Source organism: Plectropomus leopardus, chromosome 11, assembly GCF_008729295.1.
Source record: "Plectropomus leopardus isolate mb chromosome 11, YSFRI_Pleo_2.0, whole genome shotgun sequence".
In the NCBI taxonomy this organism is placed as follows: Eukaryota; Metazoa; Chordata; class Actinopteri; order Perciformes; family Serranidae; genus Plectropomus; species Plectropomus leopardus.
In genome coordinates, this window is record NC_056473.1 from 29,692,261 (window position 1) to 29,714,945 (window position 22,685).

Consider the following 22,685-nt stretch of genomic DNA (forward strand, 5'->3'; position numbering starts at 1 on the left):
GCACAATTTGTCCATTCAGTGTTATTGCTCTGACCCCTATTAGTGTCAATGGGCTGGTTCATTTGAACCTCAATGGCTTATCAAGGTGTTATCTTCTCACTGCAATGGAAGTGGTGTAAAACAAAGAAAGAAAAAACCCTAATGGTCATTTCAAAGCCATTAGGTTAGATTGTAGTGATTGAGAAACATTATGAGGCTTTAATGTGCAAGTCTATTATTTCTAATAAAATCATTTAGCAGTAAAAATTGCAGATGAGGAAGTAATTATGAACACACGAGTGGAAAAGCAGAGGGTGACTGCTTATTAAACAGCCAATTCTATTAACCTTTTTCAACAAAATGGTTTTTTTTGTCTTGATTAACAGGCGGCAGAGACCCAGTGGGACCTTGGCCTGCCTTGAAACAACTCAATGGATCTCAGTGCTGACTCTGGGACACTCCCCACCCACAACACTGTAAGTTACTACTTTTTAACAGTAGAGGACAAAGCAAAGAACATTCATCTGCTTTTTTGTTTATTTATCATACGAATAAATTTAACTAAAATCGTTTGATATAGATAATTACTGGGTGTTCGGATTCAAGTCTATTAATCCCACAGGGGCAATTTGTTTGAACAGCTTGCTGTGTACACATACACAACTCCTAACATGCACTGTCTCTGTTCGAGAGCCTCAGCCTAATTTTGTATCACAGAATTGCCAAACTACTAGCTAAATGGTGCTAACTATTTGATTAGTTATAATAGAAAGTTTTATTTTTTTTATGCAGGTAAGAGGACCTGTGTTGGAGCAGGAGCTGTCTCTGTCCAGCGCTCGCTGTCAAACAGAAAGTGGAGACACCATCTCACTACAGTTGTTGGAATTTAAAACCCATCTACTTGAGGCTGTGGAGGAGCTGCATATCCGGAGGGTAAAGTAGCAACTGTAACATTTGTGTTTTTACTTATGTACTTGGTCTTACTTAGTGAATAAGGAGAGGATCGTCCTTCCCACCAGTTCAGGCAGGTATCAGCCTTATTGGATTGTCCAATTAATAGTGTGGATTTCCCTTTCTGTTGCATTTCCATGGGCCGACCAGAACTTTGATTACGTTTGCTCACCTTCTGCCTTACACATTGTAACATTGTTAATTGGTGTTATGCTTGTGCGTCATAAGCCGAAAGCAACCTTCTGTGTCTATTTGGAATGCAGCCGAATGGTGTCAGTTGAGGCTGCAGCTGGACAGACTTGATGGCGTTGTTATTTTAAGCTGGCAGCTGGATAGCTGCACGGCACCAGGCACAACCACATCATACCCACAGAGGTGTCACCTGGGAAGGCGGCCGGACGGAATTGGTTGCGTGCGTATAAAATGCGGAAGGGCGGCATCAGGTGATAACGCTGCCGGCATTGAGGCAATTTAAGGAGCACAAGTGTGATTATAGGGTTGTTGGGAGGGAAGGTGAACGGGTCCCACAAACAGCTGACTTTCATGCAGGAGTCTGGTGTTCACTTGAGGATGTGAGGTGTTTTTTTTTGTTTTTGTTTTTTTTTTTTTTTACACCTTACCATGTGCTCCTTTTACCTAAATCTAACCATCATGACAGTCAGCAGTGGTTGCCATGTGATCTTGTTGTGTAAACATAAGGACGTGCTGCATCATCCCTCCATGTGCATTTGTTGACGTAGTAACAGCCAGGCTGTAAACAGCTGACACAAAAGGATACCTAAAAATGTCATAAGTAGGCGCAGAGGGTCTGACAAAGCGGCACCATGTGATGAGTTGGGATGAGAACATGTTGCACAGATGACTGCTATCTGCTGGTACAACGACATGAGGGCGACGCAGCTTGTTCTCTGACGTCAGCTTCGTGTGTCATGGCCCTAACTTTGCGTCACATCACTGTTGACTGAGAAGTACTTTGACACTAATGGCTCTCTGTTTGGCTAAAGAGCAGCGTCATTTCATAGAAAGGGAGTCGGTCTCATAGTGTCCTAGAGGAAGCCAGCTGTCCTTTTTGGCTGTTTGGATTAGAGCCAGCTTGATGCACATTGTGTCGAGATGGGGATCACACAAGCCATTTGACCCCTGACCAAAAAGCAGAAAGTAAATTTATTTGTAAAAAAACAACAAATATAAATAATAATACTGTATACCCTCCAGCAAGTACTTTCAATCTGCTAACACACTGCAAATGTGCTTAAAGGTTAGGGGAGCAAAAATGGGATGTTGGTCATTTGTTGCCATTGAGTTTTTATTGTTATTGTCATGTTAACTGAGAAGCATTAGATGAGTCTGATCCTCCTCAGGCACTGCTGTTATCAAAGTAGCACTTTGTAGTTGTGGCGTTCATGGGGTGGAGAGGTTAAGGAGCGAGAGGATGTCATGATGGTGCCGGACATTCCAGAGCAGGTCAAATTCCAGTTGGTTTGTTTTCTTTCTTTCTTTTCTTAATACAGTACAACCCACTGCTTTAGTTGGTGAGAATGTGGTGTTCTGGTAGTTTAACACTACTTTATACTTCAGTCACTACACAGATTGAAATATTGTACTTTTTACTCCTCTACAATGATTTGATCATTTTAATTAGCTAGTTAGTCTACAAGTGAAGATTTACACACACAGCACATGGAAATATACAAGTGCAGCTGAAATCAGTAGTTGATTGATTAGAGTCATGCAAAAAGCAGTTCATGAAGAACATTTTATGATTACATTTTATGATTACAGCTTCATAAATATGACAGATTCCATCAATGGTGCATGAGATGCTTGAGGTACTTGAATTCAACACAAATTTAAGTCCTGGAATACCTTGAAAATCAGGCATTTTTGAACTTGGTCCTTGAAAAAGTACTTGGATATAACGGAGGAGGACAAAATGATACATTTTTTAAATTTTTTACTTTTAAATTATTTTATGAGGTATTATATAATTGTTTTACAGCTGTGGTTGCAATTATTTGATAATGCAGTATTTGCGCCAACTGGTGGGTGAACACTTGTAAATACTCTACACCAGGATGTTTCGCTAGCCTGCGAAATACTCACACTGGAGCAGCGTTAGCCGTTAGCACAAGTTTTGATTTGTAATTTGGCAGTATGTAAGCAGCAGTTAATTAATAATAAACTGATTTTAGGCTCTCTTAGCATGTGTTTGTTCCATTTCCGAATATGAACAATTTTATTGCAACAGATGGTCAAATAAAAATGAGTGCTTGAAAAGGCACTTGTCTGTACAAACCCTGATATGCAGTCTCACTTCTTTTCTTTTGATTTACTTGGATTTATTGTATAGATTCAGATTTTTACTTTTAAAACTTAAACACATTTCCCTGATTGTATTTAATAAACTTTAACTGAAGTAACAATTTCAATGCAGGACTTAGGACCATATTTTTTCACAGTGTGATATTAGTATTTTTACTTAAGTAAAGGATCTGTAAACTTCTTCCACTCCTGCTGCTGACAAAGCCTTTACATCATTACAAATGTTTTGCTTTTGCTGTTTTTTTTTAAATTTTATTTTCCTGCAATGTCAGTACTGGCACTCTGGAAAATCATGTTTACTTTTAAGTGTATTTAATAGTATGTTGAGTTCACTAATGCTGAATTTCTTACAGCCTTTTTTTCATGGCATTTCTTTTACTCTTGGGCCTTAAACAGTGTTCAGGGGGCGTAACCTATGCTAAGGTGACTTCATCATTCAGGTTCAAAGCATATTTTGATGGTTGATTTTGTGCATATAGAGTAAACGTCTCTTATTTAAAAAAAAATGAAAGGAAATTAAAGAGAAATTTAGGAGAATGTTTCTGTATGAGGCTCACTGTGACTTATCACTTTAACACATGTAATGGAAAACTTCAGGATAAGCTCTGCCCAACTTCTTTCAATTAGACTATTAAATTAACCATCACTTTTTCGTGCCCAGATACTTTTTTCCTCTTATTTCACGCCCAATAAAAAGCATTCATCAGAACAGCAATAAAACAGCAAAGAGATTAAAAGCCATGGCAAATATATAATGTAAACAGTCATGAATTTTCACATAATGAGTAAAATCGTATATTATGAAATATTGTGTGGCAAAATATAAATAAAAATGTTTTAGTGCCCTCAGCCCTAAGTTGATCTGCAGTTGCCTATCTTGATTTACATGGAATACCAGGCTTAATAAACCTTTCTAGTGTCTTTTTAAACACATGCACATGCTCTCTCTCTCTCTCTGTCTCTCTCTCTCTCACACACACACACACACACACACACACACACACACACACACACACACAATAATGATTCCTCAGTGGAAAAATAACAGCTTTATCTCCTGTGCACTCCTTTTTTTTAAAGTGCAGTGCCACGCTGGTAGCATAGTTTAATTGGAACTTATAAAATAAACTCAGTGAGTTAACCGGCTCCCACATGCACATAAAAAAGTCCCATGGATATAGAGAGCAATTGACTTTTACCTGCCTTCTGCCAGGGAAGAGGGAGGATAGGGATGGCTTTCCACAAATATCACCTCCCCTCTAATGTTCCTCTTTCTCTTGTGTGCTTCTACAAAAGATACGGTGGAATGAACCAGGGGAACTTACAGCAGTTCTGGCTCAACTCCAGAGAGTTATCTGTCCAAAAAATGGAAGAGATAACACTTTTCAGTCTGTTCTGTGGCTGCTAAAACTGCATCGCACCTGCCATCGCCCCATCTAAATTTACTGTGTTTTTAATTTATCAGGTGTCTCCAGGTTGTCTGTGTGTCTGCCTGTGAATTACTCCTTACACAGTATGTGTGATTGGTCTTAGCTACCCGCTGATATGTATGATGCCTTTCTTTGGTTCAGGATGCAGAGACACGCTTTGAGGATCAGATCAGCAAACTGGTGTTGGAGAAACAGGAGCTGGAGTGGGAGAAGGTATGGCAGGGTCTTTAATGTCAAAAGGTCATTGGTACTCATATTCAACAAATAAGTAATTTTTAGGGATGCACAAATTTGGTATCAGCATGCCTTTATAAAATAAAAGATCGGAATCGGCCAACATGCTAATTTCTGCCGGTATCACAAACCAAGTGAACATGTACAAAACATCAACCCTAACTTGAAGTATTTTTCTTATTTTGAACAATGAATGAATCTTACATTCATTCAAAATGAATTTGTTGATTTTTTTCCTTTTTAACAGAGTGACCCATACTCAACTTTTCCAGGTTGATTTTGCTGGCAAGTAGACTATAAGGCCTGGAAAACAATTTTTCTAATTTCATAACTTTTCCAGGATGACCGTAGGAACCCTGTATGATGTTATTTCAACAACAGAAGAGACTCGATCACTAAAAAATTAGGAGGGAAAAAAAGAAAATATCAATATTGCCATCGGTTATCGGCCAAACGAGTTGCTATATCAGCAAAATGGGTATTGGCAAAAAATCCAATACCTTGCACCCCAATCTATTTTGATATGTTATACTTATTTGCTCATCAAAGGTTTTGATTAATTTATCCTTCGTACATACTTTGACAGGAATCCCTACAAAATCAGATTGAAACGGCGGCAAACCAGCACAGAGAGTCGCTCGCCAGTGTGAAGAAGCAGGTATATTTTTGTGTTTGGTTGCAGTTTTTAGAAGTAAATCCAGACTTAACAAATAACTGAAATTTTCTGAGCATATTTTTCTTCTCTCAAGCTTCAGGCCAAAATAAGAAATACTGAGGAGGAGAAGGTATGAATGGCTTATTCCCAAAAATGTCGATGAGATACTCAGAGCATTTTATTCAATTAATGTTTTTAGTGGAGTAGTAAATTCACTCATCTCAGTTACACAATCTTGGCCCTTAGAGTGGATTCTTTGGTGCTGTGCTTTGGTATTTATAGCTTTTTTGAAGCTCACAATAATGATATAACATTTCAGGGGAAATACCAGGTCAGCGCGGAGTTAAAAGACAAGGAGATTAACAACTTGAAAGAAGAACTAAAGTCACTACAGGTACGATGTATTACACTCACAGTCTCCTCTTTCTGTTTCTGTCTCTATCTCTCATATGCACTCCCACTCATACCGTCAACTTTCTTTCTTTCTTTCTTTCTTTCTTTCTTTCTTCATATCTTTCTCCGTTGCTGTCTCTTGTTCTTTCTTTAAAATCAGAAGGAAAAGTGATAGGTAAAGAAAGTAAAGCTCATGCCCATCCAGGGTCAAGAGCGCAGGGTGTTAGAGCCTCTGTCTGGCTCCCAGAGTGTTTGTCTTCATGGCTGACACCCCAGAGGTGATATACAGCCGTCCCCACGGTCCGCTGCACTTTTACAACCCATCCGTGTTACAGAGACAATAGAGACTGTTTTTGATATTCTATCTGGGAGACACTGAATGCGGCGTTTGGCTGTAGTGAGGCCCAGTTGTGTTCATTCTTGTGACACGGTCTGGTGGACTTCTTTAATTTAACACATTTTCACGTCAGTGGCAGTTGGGATTGAAGTGATTTAATGACCATGTGCTAAATTACAAATTTGAGCTCCACTGGAACAGTATGGTTTAATTAGTCCTTCATCAAATGTAAATAATTCATTATAGCAGGAAATAACCTGGCTAATAAATATCCATTGTAATTTAGTATTTCTAAGTCCAAATCATAGAAATGATAGGGTTGAGCTGCCCACAACTACAGCAATTGAAAACCCCACAAATTAGATCCCAACATAAAATACTTGTAATGATACTTTGGATTTGCCATACTTCGGCATTTATTAAAAATTAAAAAGTTTGGCAAAAAAATTGGAAGTGCCTTGAACATTTTGTCAGTTTTACTCTCAAAAATTTACATTGATTGCTGCTTCACTTTCGCCTGATTTCAAATAATTGGTTGTTTTTTAAAGCAGGCTGGCAGTTGTAGTTAGCACTTCTCAATCAAACCCCTTTAACACATTAAAAAAAAAGCTCAATTATTTCCCCCCCAACACATAAATCAACTTGCAATCCTTTAAAAGTTATCAGTGACCCCCCTCAGAATCCGCAGAATGAGAACCCCACTGATGCTGGTTAATAAAGTGCTGCTCGTTTGATAAATGATTCCCAAAATCTGAAAACATTCAGGGCAGCCCATTGTGTAAAAGATTCACCGCTTGACAGCCAACTTTGAGAAAATATATAGTTAGATGTACCGTATATATGAATAAATATGATTATGTAAATAATCCACTTTACTTGGAAACCCAGTCTGGCTTACTGCTGAAATTAAGAGTCTGACTTTCATCGAGTATACAGGCAGTATCATAACTCGTATAAACACACGAGATGCCTTAATCATCCAGGCAGCAACTGTGTGTGCGTGTGTGTTAAGTATTCATAAGTCCATATAAATATTTCAGCCATAAGCAGCACACCTGTCACACATTCAGATGTGCATTTTTTCCCCCAAAATATTTCTGTTGAATCTGGAAAATTGAATATGTTTGAGTTGGTTGGTGAAAAACATGACATTTAAAGATTACTACTGGCCATGTTTGGAAATGAACTATTTTGTCCAACTGCCAGTGTGGCTGGTGGATGCCAGAATCTACCAACCACATCTAGCAGCCACATGGATATCAGCATTTAGACTGTGTCTGGTGCTAATTTCCAGCCCTGCTGCTGGGGTGCTTGGAGTCTATAGATATTCTGTTCAATAGACCAGTGATTACTTGATTAATTAAAAAAAAGATCCCCATATTAACCAATTATAAAGATAATCATTAGTTGCAGCCCTACATCAATTCAGAGGGAGCACATTTTCATTAAATACATAAATCGTTTGGAGATGAATAATAATTGATCTATGAATATTTATACAATATTGACAATACTGTTTGTTCAATCTTACATTTGGGTGAGCTGCTCTCATCTGTGTTTGCTTAAAAGATTCAAAGTTTGTTCTTGACTGTAGAAATCAATATTACCTCAAGGTCCATTTCGTAGCACTGCTGTGTGTGTTGTATGCATCTGTGGCATTGTGTACTAATGTATACATCATCATATAGATCATTTGTAACTGATTACATTTAACTTTGGGGGTATCCTGAAAATAAAGGCTGGAAAACCTCAAATTCAGTCACAGCCATAATGCCTGGCTCATCAGAGTGGAAATGCTTGATCTTGTCGATTTTCTTTTACGGCTGTTTTGCAGTTACTGAAGTACAACTTGGAGAAGAAATCAAATGAGCTGGTAAGAAAGGATTTTCCACTTATACAAATTGTTGACAGAAGATGGGTGGGAGTAAGAAAAATTAAAAGAGGAGGATGAGGAATTGGTGCTAAGGAGGGATGGGTTTGGAGGGAAGAGCTCATCAGGAGTAACGGATAGGGAGTATGTGACACTTTGAACTGCCAGCACAGCAGAGAAAATATCTCTATTAAAATATTTTATAACTGGGCCTCGCTCGGTTTAACCTTCTTCACATAACAGTGGCTCAGCAGAGTGAGAGGGAGTCAAAGCGAGCTGGTGTGTTGGAGAGAGGGAGTGGGAATGAGAGTAAAGGGAGTGAGTGGGAAAATGAAAGTGAAGAAAAGAATCTGCTCAGCTTGATACAGACAATCAAACTATAATGGCAGTTTGAAGAGCGATAAAGTGCTCTGAGGCATGCCCTGAGTTGATTCCTTCATCCCACAGAAAAAGACAGACACTAGCTGTGTTAAACTGTGATCATTTCAATCACTTGACAGCTGTTTCTTCTGTAGTATACTATATCTGACAACATGTGCTGCAGCATTTTGCCTCCTCCTGTTTTGTGCCTGCTTTTAAACTGAGCAGCCGGCATGGAGCATCCTCAGTACTTTTCTTATGTCTTATATGCGCCGAGTGCAGACCTGGGGTCAGCAGCCAAACAGCTTAGCTCAACAGAAAGACTTAAAGAACAGAACAGCAAGCCTGACTGTCTAAAGTTTAAACAAGTCAGCCTACCAGAACCTCGAAAACCCGGTACACCAACACGTTCTCATCCCGACTCGTCAGATAGTGCCGCTCTGTCAGTGACCTTCTGCATCTACTTATGACGTTTAGGAGTCCGTCTACATCAGCTGTTTACGCTCCAGGATGCCGTGTCCATTATGTTCAACAAATGCTTGATGCTTGTTGTGGGATGAAGCAGCATGGTTCTTACATTTATGCAACAGCACCTGGCAATCAACGCGGTCCCTCGTGATGGTTAGGATTAGGCAACAAAGTCACGGATGGTTAGGTTTAGGAAAAAAGGCACAGCGTAATGTGTAGGAAAAAAACACACCAACATAGTAAGCAAGCTTCGGAATCTTGTACAAAAGGCAGCGTATTGAGAGTGTTATTGATCTTGTCATCAAACTCTCAGCAAGAATATTGCTAAGTATATTTCACCATATGTTGAATTATTGCTGCAAGAAAAGAAACATTTTCCACATTTCATCCTCACTCCTCTATGTATTCATTGATTAGTAATTTCTTGTAACATTTCTTTGCTAAGAACTTTTTGCTGTTATATTTTGCACTGCATTTCTACAGATCTGTCAGGTGAACCATGTCAGGTACTATAGCAACTTTTTTCTTTGTTTTTTTTTTTCACCTGTGTGGGGCACTCATTTCTTCTTCTGTTTTAACTTAATCCATCCACAGGAACTGAAGTTAGCCTTGCAGAGCCGGTCAAAGGACAGTCACTTGAATCAGTTGGCGGAGGCTGAGAAACGTTTCAGTGCTCTGTCCAGACAGTGTGCCGTGTTCAAGCAGGCCCACGAGAAACTCGAGCAAAATGGTAATTAATGAGTGTATGGCTGGATGGATCCGTACACAGAAAGGAAGCTATATAGAGGCTCTCTATTTGGTGATGGCTGTGCAGTCAGTTTACAAATATTATGCTGAAAAAACATTTATTGTCTGAAGTCGGAAAGAACTGCAAAAACAACAACCCTCTACAGGATACTTTACAGTACATCGGCATGTGCTATTGAATGTAACTGAGGCAGTGTGCCTAAAAAAGGCACACAGTGTTCACTATATTAGATCTAACCAGGAAAGGCTCTGTTTTGCCCCTGGAATAGCTTGAATTCTTTACAGTATGAATGTAACAAGATGTTGGAAAAAATTCACACAGATGTTGGCTCATGCTGACTTGATACAGAAGTGTAACTCAGTTTCTGCAGAACTTTCAGAGGCACATTAATTTCTACAAATATCTAGTTCAACAGATATTATTTTGGGGTCAAGGTCTGTGTTATGAGTAAAGGTTACTTTCATGTTCCTTCAAATGCTCCTCCGCAATGTTTTAATAAAGAGTAAACTGGGACTATGAGGAGAGCTTCCAGCTAAGCAGCAAGGGCTAGTGTTCAACAACGCTCACTTGTATTCAGTGTGTGCCAATAATACACTCTCACAGCATAAACACCAGCAGCATGCTCTATTGACATGACTGTACTGAATCATGCTGTTGACAATATATGCAACCTGCTGTTTAATTAGACATTTAGCTGCTCTCCAGCCTTCCACTATTATTGACCATGTCTCCAATGCAGCCTTCTCTACCTGTTGTTGCAGCAGGTGCTGCAGTGTTGTTAAAGTTATGTCATAGATCATCATCTACAGTAAATGTTGCCTGCAGAGTTCAGGTGGAAGTGTGGAAAATGTGTTGTGTATGATACAGTTATACAGTTAACTCATTCTGCCACGGCTGATGCTAAAGTAAAAAAAGAAGTGTTACACTGGTTATTTACTGTAGGGACGCAGAACAGCAGTGGTAGTCAGTTATGGTTGCTTATTTTGATTTTGTGAGATGGATTGGATCCCTTCCTGTCTACCATCATGTGAGAGACACTAACAGTAATGCAAGGCCATTGTAGTCATAGTATGACTTACTGTGTGTATTTCTTGCAGTTGATGAGGCCATGAAAATAAATAAGAAACTGACTATCGCAAACGAAAAACAAGAAGCAACCATTGTTTCTCTAAAGAAGGTATGTGGAAGGGTGTACTGTGTGTCAATACTTGGACTTACCTAAGGCAAAATGTCATCACATTTTATTTGCACCCAACTACGTTTTTTAATCTCAAGTTAAGTATTTAACAAAAATTAATCAACTTGGTAATTCTGTGCTTTTGATATGCTTGATGTGTGGTGCTTTCTCAGGAGTTGGAGGTGGTCAGTAACAAGCTGATCAAGGCCAAGTTGTCATCAGTTTTAGACAACAAGGCCCATAGTCCTACAGGCAGAGAGCAGCGTTTACAGCAGCTGCACCAGAAACTGAACATGGTAAATGACAGTAAATCGAATAATAACAGGAAGATAACAGCCCCAATATTAGTTTATAGTAATCTCTATTTCATGGTTCAGTTTTCTGTTCTGTATTTCTCTTGCATGTATAGGAAACTGAAATGAACAAGAAACTCAGGGAGGAGAATGAAGCTGTAAGAGCAGAAAAGCAGGTAGGAAACTACCTGTGAACACTACCTTCAGCTTGATGCTCCTTCTTTGCGTGGTTGCATTGGAAGATGCTTTGCTGTTTAAAATAATACTACAAAAAGTGTCTTTTTCCCACTTGAAGACATCCTAAGTGAGATGTTGTTTGAATGCCTGTATTGTGTGCATGTGTGTTTGTACAGGAAGTGATGAGGTCTCTGCAGCAAACCCAGCAGCTGCTGTTGAGTCAGACACAGACAGTGAGCGGAGTAGAGCTGGAGCTGCAGACACACAGAGAGCAGTACCAGGTCAGAGACTTTCATCCTTTACTGGTTTATGGGCATATTATATGCATACACATCAGTGCAGATTTATTCTTATACCACTACATGCCATTTTGCTTTACACTTTTTTCTTGTCGACAGAACCTAGATGTATGCCATGTTTTCTTGTCCCTCATCATATTGTTTAGATACGAGTCAAGATAAAATTTGATTTGAATTTTGAGCTCAAAAGATTCTAGATTATAGACAATTTTATTTCGCAAATTGCAAAATAAAATTCCTCCGTGGTCATCTGGAGACACATTCTCCATCTTTTAGGACAAGTAAAATTGACAAACATCACATTGAGTAATCATCTAGACTTAAACTGGAAATGGTATGAAGAGTCCTAGTAAGTTCAAAGGCAAATAAGTATTTTTAGGAAAAATGCAGATAAAACAGGAATTATATAATGATATGTGGTGAGTGATTTTTTTGGTGAAAGAACCAGTAATTTCTTGGAAGAAAATACAAAACTCAGTAGTGTCACTTTTGTTGTTCTTCTGGACTTCCCCTTGCTTTTTTTTACTTAACATGCACAAATCGATCAATTTTAGGTGTCATTGTATCATGTTAAAATTGATCTGAATGATAGATAATGTGGTGTATTTCTCCAGGTAATACTCTGCACCAACTATTGTTCCCACACAGATGGGGAATTTTTCAGGGTCTATTTAAATGATTATGGAGTGAATTTACATGAGGACAGAAATAAATAACAGCCATCGTTTCTTCTCATAAATGTGATGAATGTGAATTGCACATCACAACATATACATTAGTGAATATGGGCCCCTCCGCAACTGAGTGATAGTTAGTGTGTTAATACTCCATTTATGGCTTTACTGTTTATTATTCTCTTTTCTTTTGTCTGTACCCCCTTCTCATTTTTAATTCACCTATTCATTAATTTATTAAAATCATTATTAAAATGACACAAGCCAGCTGATTTGTATTAGCAAGAAGTCCTCTGTCTCTCTCTCTGCCCTGTTTAAGAGCCTCTGTTCACGTTAAATAAACACATAAAAATTTAGTATTGCATTAAAAATCCCATGGGTGATTAATTTTACTGCAGGCCCTTAAGCAGGAACACAGGGTGATGCGAGAGAAAAGCAAAGCAATGGAAGACAAGGTGGCTGGCCTGATGGAGAGCTTCACTGCATCCAAGATCAGCTGGGACAAAGAGGTAGAAGAGAATGTATTATTATTACTATTATATATATAAAAAAAAACATCCCCAATTTAGTAATGTCCAAAAAGGAAAAATGTTATTTTGTCATACAGAAATATCTGAAAAAACTATCATGTATTTTTTTTTTTTTATTTTGTTGCTGGATGTTTGTTGTAAAACAGAAGGCAATGTTTCTGGATCGCATCAAGAGTGAAAAACAAGACCTTCATGCAGTGAAAGAGGCTTTCGACAAGCTTCATCAGGAACACACCGAACTGTCCTCACAGGCCCAAGTGCAGGCTCAGCACATACACGATTTGGAGGTACAAACACAAACACAAAATGGCCAAGACACACACAACTTTATGTTACCATTGGGGCACCTGGCGGCTCAGTGGATAGAGTGGGCGCCCCCCCCATCTATGACAGTCAGCTCAATGTTTATGTGGACAAAATAAGACATTTGAGGGCATCATCTTGGGCTTTGGGAGACACTGATCAACATTTCTTATTATTTCTTCCGCAGTTGGTGACAGCACTGTATGTCATCTGTGCTCTTGTTTGTGGTGTCACACACTGTAGCAAAAGTGTAGCTGAATGATGTGACACCTGAAACGTGTGATTAATAACAGAAACACTCAACCAAAATAACGACAGTGGTAACGGAGTAAAAAGCTGAAATGACAGAAAAAACTCTCTGACCACAACGCCGCAACTGGTGGTGTAGTGGTAAAATGTGATATAAACACAATTATGCATCTTAAATGTGAAAAATTTGTGTTTTCTTCCTCACAGATGAGAGACAGCAGTCAGAGTGTCAGTGTTTCTACTCAGGTCTCCCCCTCTTTACTGGAGGAAGTTGGAAGAGAGGAAACTCTTAATGAAGCTATCTCCAGCTCTGAGCTGCCTAGCTTTGGCAGTCTGCAGAACTTGGCCTCCACTCAGAGCAGAAACCCAGACTGTCTGGAGGACACAGGAGCTGTGACTAAGCCAGTTGACACTGGAGCAACTGGAGGTCAGCCAGCTGAATATACACAAACAGTAGATAGGCATATTACTTGTTCTACTCTGATAATTCAATTCATAATTCAACAATTAAGCCTTTTATTTGTAACACTTAGGATATTGACAGACTACAAGACAGTCAAATTATTCTATTTTATAACTTTTTTTTACAAAGCTATGGCATTTTTATGACCTGTACAATTTGACCAGCTATCGAAAAATGTTATTTTTCCAACAGAGTCAACTGTACTAAGCCCCAGCCACAGGTCTATTGATGGATCTGTACTGAGCAAAGAAAAGTGTGATGAAGATAATGGAGGAATGAGCGAGAAAGAACAAGGATGGACAGATTATGTGAAACAAGTTGATAACAACAGAGAAGAAGGGGAAATAAATGAGGAGCAGCAGTGGAAGACAGAAGAAGTACAAGAAGAAGATGTGACAGAAGAAGGAGGTGCTAGGAAAAAGAGAGGAATGGTCATAGCCCAAACAACCGATAGTGACAGACGAGATGATAGCCAGGGGTCAACAGAAGATGCAGCGGACCCCAAACAGCCTGAAACAGAAACAAAAGATAGAGCAGACAGAGAGGGGACACATGGAATGGAGGGGAGAGGAAAGACAGAGCTACACACAGCAGAAACCCAGATACCGGACCAGACAACGTATCAGACAGAGGAGAGCGACACACAGCAGGCCATTGACTTCATGGACACTGAGCAACCGCTGGCTGCCCGAGAGCCTTCGCAAAGTCTCTTTCAGGAAGTCACAGAGGAGGATGCTGACTCCAGCCTCATGAGCAACGCATATCAGACTAGTGGAGACGTACATACCTCCTGTTGTGATGAAAGTGTCGATCATGGGCTGAACTCTTTCATTAAAGAAGTGCAGCACCTCAGTCAGGATGACGTCCAAACCTTTGCTGAGTCAGTTACTCAGCTGCCACGTCCAAGTCACCAAGATTTTGAGAAAATCTCAGAGAAGAAACCATTAAACAAATCAGCAGCCAGTATATCTTCTGAACTTTCTGGGACTCTGAATCAGTCAGTTGTTTGTAGCTCACACACAAACACGGCACCATTAGCTGCTCAGTCCGATGATACTGTCCAGGAAATAGAGACAACACTAACACAACCTATAAATCCTTCTGAACTTACCAGCAACATGAAGCAAAAAGATGAGATGTGTGATACTCATGTAAATGAGGAATGTGTGTCAGTGATGGTTGCACCTCAAACATTACCTCAAAGTCAGGAGCAGAGTGGACAGCTGAAGTGTCTGGTAACCAATGATGATGATGATAGTGACTCTAGTGCATATGAGAAGAGAGAAAACCAGTCAAAAGAAAGCCAAATGCAAGAAAACGATGCCTGTGAGACTGTCCAGGAATCTCTGGAAAAACCCATTTTAAAGGATGTCTGTGCTGATATCCTGATGGATACTGTGGAGCCTGAATCTTGGGCTGAGATTGGCAGCTGTCAAGAGCACATGAAAAATGAGACAACAGAAGACGCAAGATATCCTAAGACGACTGATTTGAAGCCGCCTGTCCATCCAAGTCCCAAGAGTGATGCTCCACAAGGGACTTGCTCTGAGCAGTCTCCAGCAGGAGAAATGCTACTTGATGGTACTGATGAGTTACCTCTGCCCAGCGTTAAGACTCACAGGTCATCATTTGACTGGGGCAGTGCTCAGAGAGAAGTGGAAAGCTCCAGAACTAAGTCAGATGTCTCCATCCTTAATCAGTTTGTTCAGGTATTACATTTAATAAATGCTATTATTACTATTCAGGGTTCTTCAAAATAGCTTTAAAGGCACATTTATTTTGCCCTTGGTAACATTTTACTCACTAAAGTCTTTGCAGACATTTAAGGATGCAGCTGCTCAGAACTTTATTACAAAGTATACACACTGGTTTACATCCTAGGTCGTGAAATGACGACGCTTTGTTACACCCCTCGGCGTCTGATAGTGAAGTACAGGGTACTGTTTTAGTGTATCTGTGTGACGCATAAATGAAACATTGTTAGACATAGTTAATGCTGTGCAAAGGTCGCAGTTAGATAAGGGGAAGAAAATCTCTCTAAGATTTAGAAAAGAGATCATGTTTTGGGTTTAAATAAATATGTCTTTGATGTAATTCTCCTCTCCCTCCAGCCCTATGCGGACTTCCTCGCTTTTAATACTACGTCAGTTGCTCTCAGCGTCAAGTATTGCTGTGGATGGGTTCACATTGAAGTTAGTTTAAAGCCTGGTGCTTAAGGGTGCCTTTGGTGTCAGTTTCACACACCGAGTGGCATGACAATATGTTGCTGTTTGACAACTTGAACTGGGGATTATTTTAAAAACATAATAAAATATAGTGATTCTAAAACGTTGCCTATAGGCATCATGGTAAACATGTTAGTTTTTTTGTGGTTGTTGTGGTCTCTATAAAACATGAGTGTTTTTTCAGAGATCCCCTTTGCCTGAGAAAAACTTGAGTGGTGCCGTTGGACCCCTCAGACATCCTCCCAGCACAATACCCACGTTCTTCACAAGCAAGCAACACAAAGGTGATGGTTATATATGTAGGAATCATTCCATTAAAAAGCCATTATACTGTTGTGGAACACAGTATTGCTCCGCTCTTCCTCAGTGTGTACATCTGTATTTCATACTATTTCTAATACTCACTCATTCTTACCCTCTTGCTATTCTTGCCATCTCACCTCATTCTTCCTAGTCCCCTTGGTGATTACCAGGGCCTCGGATCTGCTGAATGCCTCCAGTGTCTCTGGGAACGCAGCTTCCTCAAGGAGACACCAGCAGAGAGAGTGGATGGCTCTGGGAGAAATGGCAACAGCAGACACGGTTAGTTACAGAACCTTTTACGAAGTAAGAAGTTACTGTTTTGCGACAGACTTGAAAAATGATACTTAGTGAGTATCAGCACACTATAAGTCTGCGTGGAGCAGACTTTAGCGTAGAACAGATCCCAGGATTACAGGTAATGGAGGTAAAACAACACTGGGTACGTTTACGTGCACAAAATAGTCTGGGTTTTGCCCTTATTCCGAAAAAGAAAACATTCCTACTATGCTGTTTACATAGCTGATAAAAATAAATATTCCAAAACACTCTCGTTAACATGCAGCTGTGCATACTCCGACTATCGTGCCCTGACATGTCATTTATTACGTCAATATATGGAAAAGTAGAACAAGAGCCTCTTGTCATTTTGCGTCTTTGCATCAAAGTAGAATATAGGCATATCCCACATGTCTCAATCATAAAATGCTAGATTTAAATTTATATTTAAACAGAATATGCTGTTCACACAACTCGCATCAAATTCAGAATATTGTCATATTTGGAATAATAGTGAAATATTGTTGTGCATGTAACTGTAGCCGCTGATAATTTACATGCCCCTGTATTTCATGTGCTGCATTAAAGCTTCCTCACTGTATGATCTCAACTTACAGCTGTGGAGAAAAATTTAATTTCAATTGTTGAAGCCCATGTCCAAGTATATATTTCATCACAAAAAGCCACAACATTGTTCTGCATTACTTGATGTTGAGCAGCAGGAAATGGCCAGAGTGTAATGTTCACATAGAAACATATGAGCAGCCTCAGAGGAAGTTACAGTGACCCTTATAAAATATTTTCTCCATCAAATGAATTGGTTTGAGGTCATTTCTGTTCCACAGATTCTAAGCTTCATCATTTTATAAAATGTGCCTGAGTGCACCACGGGGGAAATTTATGCTAGAGCCTAATGAATACGTCTGTTGCATTAACATGACATGTCCTCATGAGAACGAGACATTAAAATGCTTTTTTAACATTTTTGTGGTCCAAAAAACTCAGAGTGTGAGAGCAAGCAAATATTAGTTGAGGCCAACACATTAAACAGAATGTGCAGAATATCTGAGAGCGATTTTAGAGGAATCGAGCTTTGACTGATGTTAAGTCAGGTGCTGAGTGAAAGGACATAGCTGATGTATGCTGAACTCATCGTCGTCCTCGACGTCCTGTAGACAGCCAGACAGACAGAGAATGAACGACCTGTGGAAGAAAATCTACTTAATGATGCCTGGGTACCTCTCCTCTCTCACTTACTCAGTCTTTATCCATCTCCTCACTCTCTCTCTTCCTCTCTCACTTCATCATCCGTCTCTCACTCACTGGCTTTCTACGTCCTCTTGTTCGCTCGTACACTTTTTCACTCTTACACACTCTCATTCTCTACTTTGTCACCATCACCACAAACTGTCACTCTGTGTTTTATAGGATCCAGGTGCTGGCAATTGAGGGAGATAGAGTGCAACATGCGTATAGTATGAGAAAAAAAATCCTTGTCTAATAGTTTAACAAATTGTAGTGCGGGCCAAAGCCTTTATTTTCTGCAGACTCTGAACACTGGGAACGTCACACAGAGTTCAGTCTGGGCCTGGCTACTTTCTCTGGCCTGGATACTGTTTCATATCAATTCACTGGTTATTGTCTGCCCCACATTTGTTTATCAGTTAATGTTCCCTTTACTCAAACTTTTTTTTGCTTCCCCTTGAAGCACTCTGAGCAAGAATGAATCTGCAGTAGATGTTTGAGCTTTACTAATTGTATTTTTTTTGTTGTCATTTTTACTTAGGAGACCAGAGCTTCTCCGTCCATCACTTCGTTTCCAGTCTCCACATCTATCACAGCAAGCAGAATGTCGTGGCAAACCACCCCAGGGTAAGTCCATTAAGCCCACATAAAGATAAACCCCATCATTTGAACCAGAATAAATAATAAGCTTATATTTTTAATTTTTGAAACTTCACACATTGTCAGGAAGCAGTTTCTTAAAACAATGTTTCAACAACAACAAATGTTATACGTCATCCAAAATCCCCCTTGTGATGTGGTCTATTTTTGCTGCTGTAAATACAGATCTATCTAGCTGTGTTTTATAAATAATGACCTTGACCAGCTACATAGCGCCTTTGACAATTATTAATTATACACTAAAGTGATTAAAGTAAACACGAAATTAACTTGGGATCAGGGCTGTACCTGACTCAGAATTATGTCAGTCAAATCAGGTTTTGCCGCCCTATATAAGTATTCGAAGATTTGTTTTATTTCCATATAAATATACAAAATTTGAATGGGTCAAGCGGGAAGTTCAATTTGACAGCAGCATTCATGTAAACATGTAAAAACTTTTTTTGCTGACACTACCTTTCAAGCAAAAGCCAGAGACTGTATCGTAATAAGTTGCTGTGAGCTTTTAACCACACCTAAGCAGAAGAGAGAAGACAATGTTATCTCAGAGCCCAATGTGCAGAGTTTCTTCCTCCTCTGTGCCGCTGCATCATGCACGCAGCTGCTTGTAACAAAGAGTAGCGTGAAAGTCAAGAGCGCTCACTCTGCAGCAGCAGTGGGAGTGAAAAACAGAGCATTGACAGCAAGGACAAACACAGACTTAATGCTCAGTCTTAATGCTCATTCTTTTAGCATGATAAAGGTGCTTTCATAATGCTTCGTGTCAAGCGTGCATCTCCAAGAGCTCGATCATGGGGGGTCTTAGTATGATTGCTGAAAAAGCTGAAAAGCTAGCTAATGTGAGCGTCTCTTGATACCAGGTGCAGCAGAGCTCCAACCTCAGCTGCAGGTTCTAGTTCAGAGTTAGACTGGGAACTCTCTTGCTCCCAGGATAGGGAAGACCAACAGTCATCATTCAGAGTCCAGATCTCCAAAATTGAACAGTTCCTTAACACAGAAAGGCTCCGTCTGGCCAAAAGACGAAGAACTGACAACTAAACCACCTAAACATACTTTTCTGTTGAGGGATGCTTCTGTTTCTACTAACATTACAAAAGTCTTTTTCTGTAGCGCTTAGTTGGTAAAGTGATAAAAAAAAATGTGCAAGAGTGTTTGCTATTTGACTGTAATCGCTAACTGTTCGCATAACTTCAAAAACATATCGTTTGAATGGAAAACTGCTCTGTTCATAGTTTCCTAACTTTTTTGGAAAAATTCACATTTACAACTATACAGCAGGTCAACCATATCAAGGTAAATTGTACATTTCTACACAATTGAGCAGTTCATTTGCATGTTTAGGGTTCACATATTTTTGGGATTTGCAGTAAACCAAATATTCATAATAGAAAGCTTTAAAAGATGGGTGGTGTTTTCATGAATTTAGTTTTGTGTATACAGTTTTCGGCCATAATGATAATTTTGGCTTTGTTCATTTGTTGTGGTTGCATTGGCATTCTGAGCAGGATTGAAGGTGAACAGGAGAAAAGGGGATTGATTTTTCCACTGGATGTTTAGATATTTATGTTGCTGCATATATTTTAAATATCTTATTTTAACATACATGTTGTATGTGTATAAACAGCATTGCCATATAAACAAGAATAAAAAAGTTAGCTTACATTTGGATTTACTTGTTATTTAATAGCTTGTTGTCGGGTTGATCAGCTGTTTACAAATAATCTACATAGTGCTTACCCTTAACGAGGACAGTACAGCCAGCCTTTCTTCTTCTTCTCCACTGACTTGGCACAACAAACCCTACAAACAACTGGCCGTCCTTTTATAGAAAAATTTATTGAAACAACATGTGTTCGCTGTATGTCATGCATTTCACAACAAGCTGCCAGATAAATAAACAGCGAAGGCCAAGCACTGCTGTTAAAAAGGCCTGTAACTGTTAACATGCTAATTAACGTTAATTAGTTTCATGGCCAATCAGAGTTGCATGTCTCAGAGGAGCTCTAATTGTGGAGGCACCTTTGGTTGACACCATGTTGTGTCTGCTGCTGCTCCCGCTGTTGTTGTTGTTGTTGTTCGGGGAAATTACAACTTAGGACACAACTGGTCAGAATCTGGTAACACCTATTAACATAAATTAAGAGATAACAATTAAACCCCCAACAGCCTAATTAACAAAAATCAATTAGCAAACCTGCAGTCTAATTAACATGTTTTAACAAGCCTGTCGTTAACTTCATGTCCCCTGTGAGGATGATTGAGGAACGAACATATGGCCCTGCATCAGTGTACAGCAGCTGACCAGAGATACTTGGCTTCTTACTGAACGGGAACATACTGTAGTAAATGTCTGATGTACTTTAACTCACTGGTCTCACTGGTGGGCCACGGTTGTGGGTAAATAATAAATAAATGGTGTCATTTCGTCAATTTTCTACTTCAGCGGGTCTGTGATTTAGAAGCGAAAGCCAAAAAAAATTGGGGAAAAAGTTGCCAAATTTTTTTTGGAGAAAAAGAAAATTGCCAAAAACAAAAGTAAAAATCACCAAAATATTTTTAGTTTAAAAATAAAACACTGAATGCCAAAAGTTTTTAAAAATTACCCAAAATTTTAAAGGAATAAAAAATTGCCAAAATGTTTTGACAGAAAACTTGCCCTTCAAACCCGCTGGCTCACGAGTTTGAGGAGCCGTAGACAGCACTCTTACATGTGGGTGGGTTTCTTGTCACTCGCTGCTTGATCCAGCGGCTCTCGCTGTATTTCCGTATGAACGTATGAGAGTGAAGTCTACAGAACAGCGCTGCACGGTGGTATTTTTAAAACAAAAAAGAGCAGGATGCAGTGAGAGTCTCTCAGACGGATCTTGATAAATAACAGTTTGTGCATTGTCACAGCTGGCCGAGTGAATTAATTTTTTTTTCCTCGCAGTCTATGCTGCTGCTAGATGTTGTGAAACATCCTTTCATTCATAGTTTAATAATGTATGAAAAACTTACGGTATGAACAGCAGTTTAACCAGCCACAGAGTGTGTATTCTCTACTGACCAATCAATGGAGTGCAGTGTTTCTAGCCCCAGTTTTTACCACCAGATCTGTGTGATGTGGATGGTTCTCCTGTAACTAAGGTGCCATCCACTACTATTAACAATGGTAGTGCAAAAAAATGCATGCCGAAATGAACGGAACCGATTTGCTGGTAAAACACCTCAAATGATCCGGTTTAAACCGTGTCACAACACTGTACAGCGCCCTGTAGTGTTTGACCAACCTTCTTTTCAAGAATTTACTCTATAAATATACGGACAATATGGCACATTGAGCTCAAATTTGCCACTTAGCTGTGGTGGTTGTCACTTGTTCTGTTTCCCCCAGGATTGTGGTAGAAAGCGAATAGAAAAAAGTCCAGAAAAAATATCTTCTCTCTCTCAACATGAGTGAGTTAAGATATAAGAACAGGGTTAAATGTTACTGCTGTTCTTTGGCTCTTCCCATCAGGCTTCAAATCAAGTGGAGACATGAACAGCAAAAAAGGGAATTATTTAAAGTATGACAGTCATTTGAGATGCTTTTATGTAATAACAGTTAAACTGCTCTCATATATTTGTTATGCAGAGACGCCACGTACATGGAAAGTCACTGGCTATAACGTGTGTCTACCAGTAAACATCCAAAGCTGTTGACTTGATAAAGAAAAGAGACCTGCGCTTCCTTCAAGCTCGCACAAACATTCTGCTCACGTACTAAAATTAACCGTGCACATATTGATGGTGCACAAGGTCTCCGCTTGGTCCATCTTACTACACTTACTGATAATGAATACGCCTGAATGTTAATGTGCTCATAAAGAAATCTGGAGCGTTTGAGTGGCTCTGCCCACCGCTGCTGACCCTTATCCTTATTGGGAGGAAGGGAGGGGAGGGGAGGAGAAGCAGGGGGGAGGAGGTGTGGAATATAAAGGAGTTAATTTTAATACACCCTCAAACACAAACACGTTCGGTTTCTCTCTCACATACAGTTGCTGTCTCTTCCTCACACACACACACACACACACACACACACACAC

General features: G+C 39.5%; 1 protein-coding gene across 1 annotated transcript; it reads left to right on the top strand.

Annotated features, from left to right (window-relative positions):
- The first annotated feature begins 410 nt into the window (after nt 1–410).
- On the top strand, nt 411–19,659 carry LOC121949807 (coiled-coil domain-containing protein 73-like). The gene is given in 20 exon segments (XM_042495583.1): nt 411–455; nt 772–912; nt 4,824–4,895; nt 5,503–5,574; nt 5,666–5,701; nt 5,891–5,965; nt 8,136–8,174; nt 9,594–9,729; nt 10,845–10,924; nt 11,098–11,220; nt 11,334–11,393; nt 11,571–11,675; nt 12,766–12,876; nt 13,044–13,184; nt 13,657–13,876; nt 14,105–15,700; nt 16,311–16,421; nt 16,592–16,719; nt 18,503–18,588; nt 19,482–19,659. Coding segments are annotated over 20 exon segments (3,555 nt in total).
- The last annotated feature ends 3,026 nt before the right edge of the window (nt 19,660–22,685 follow it).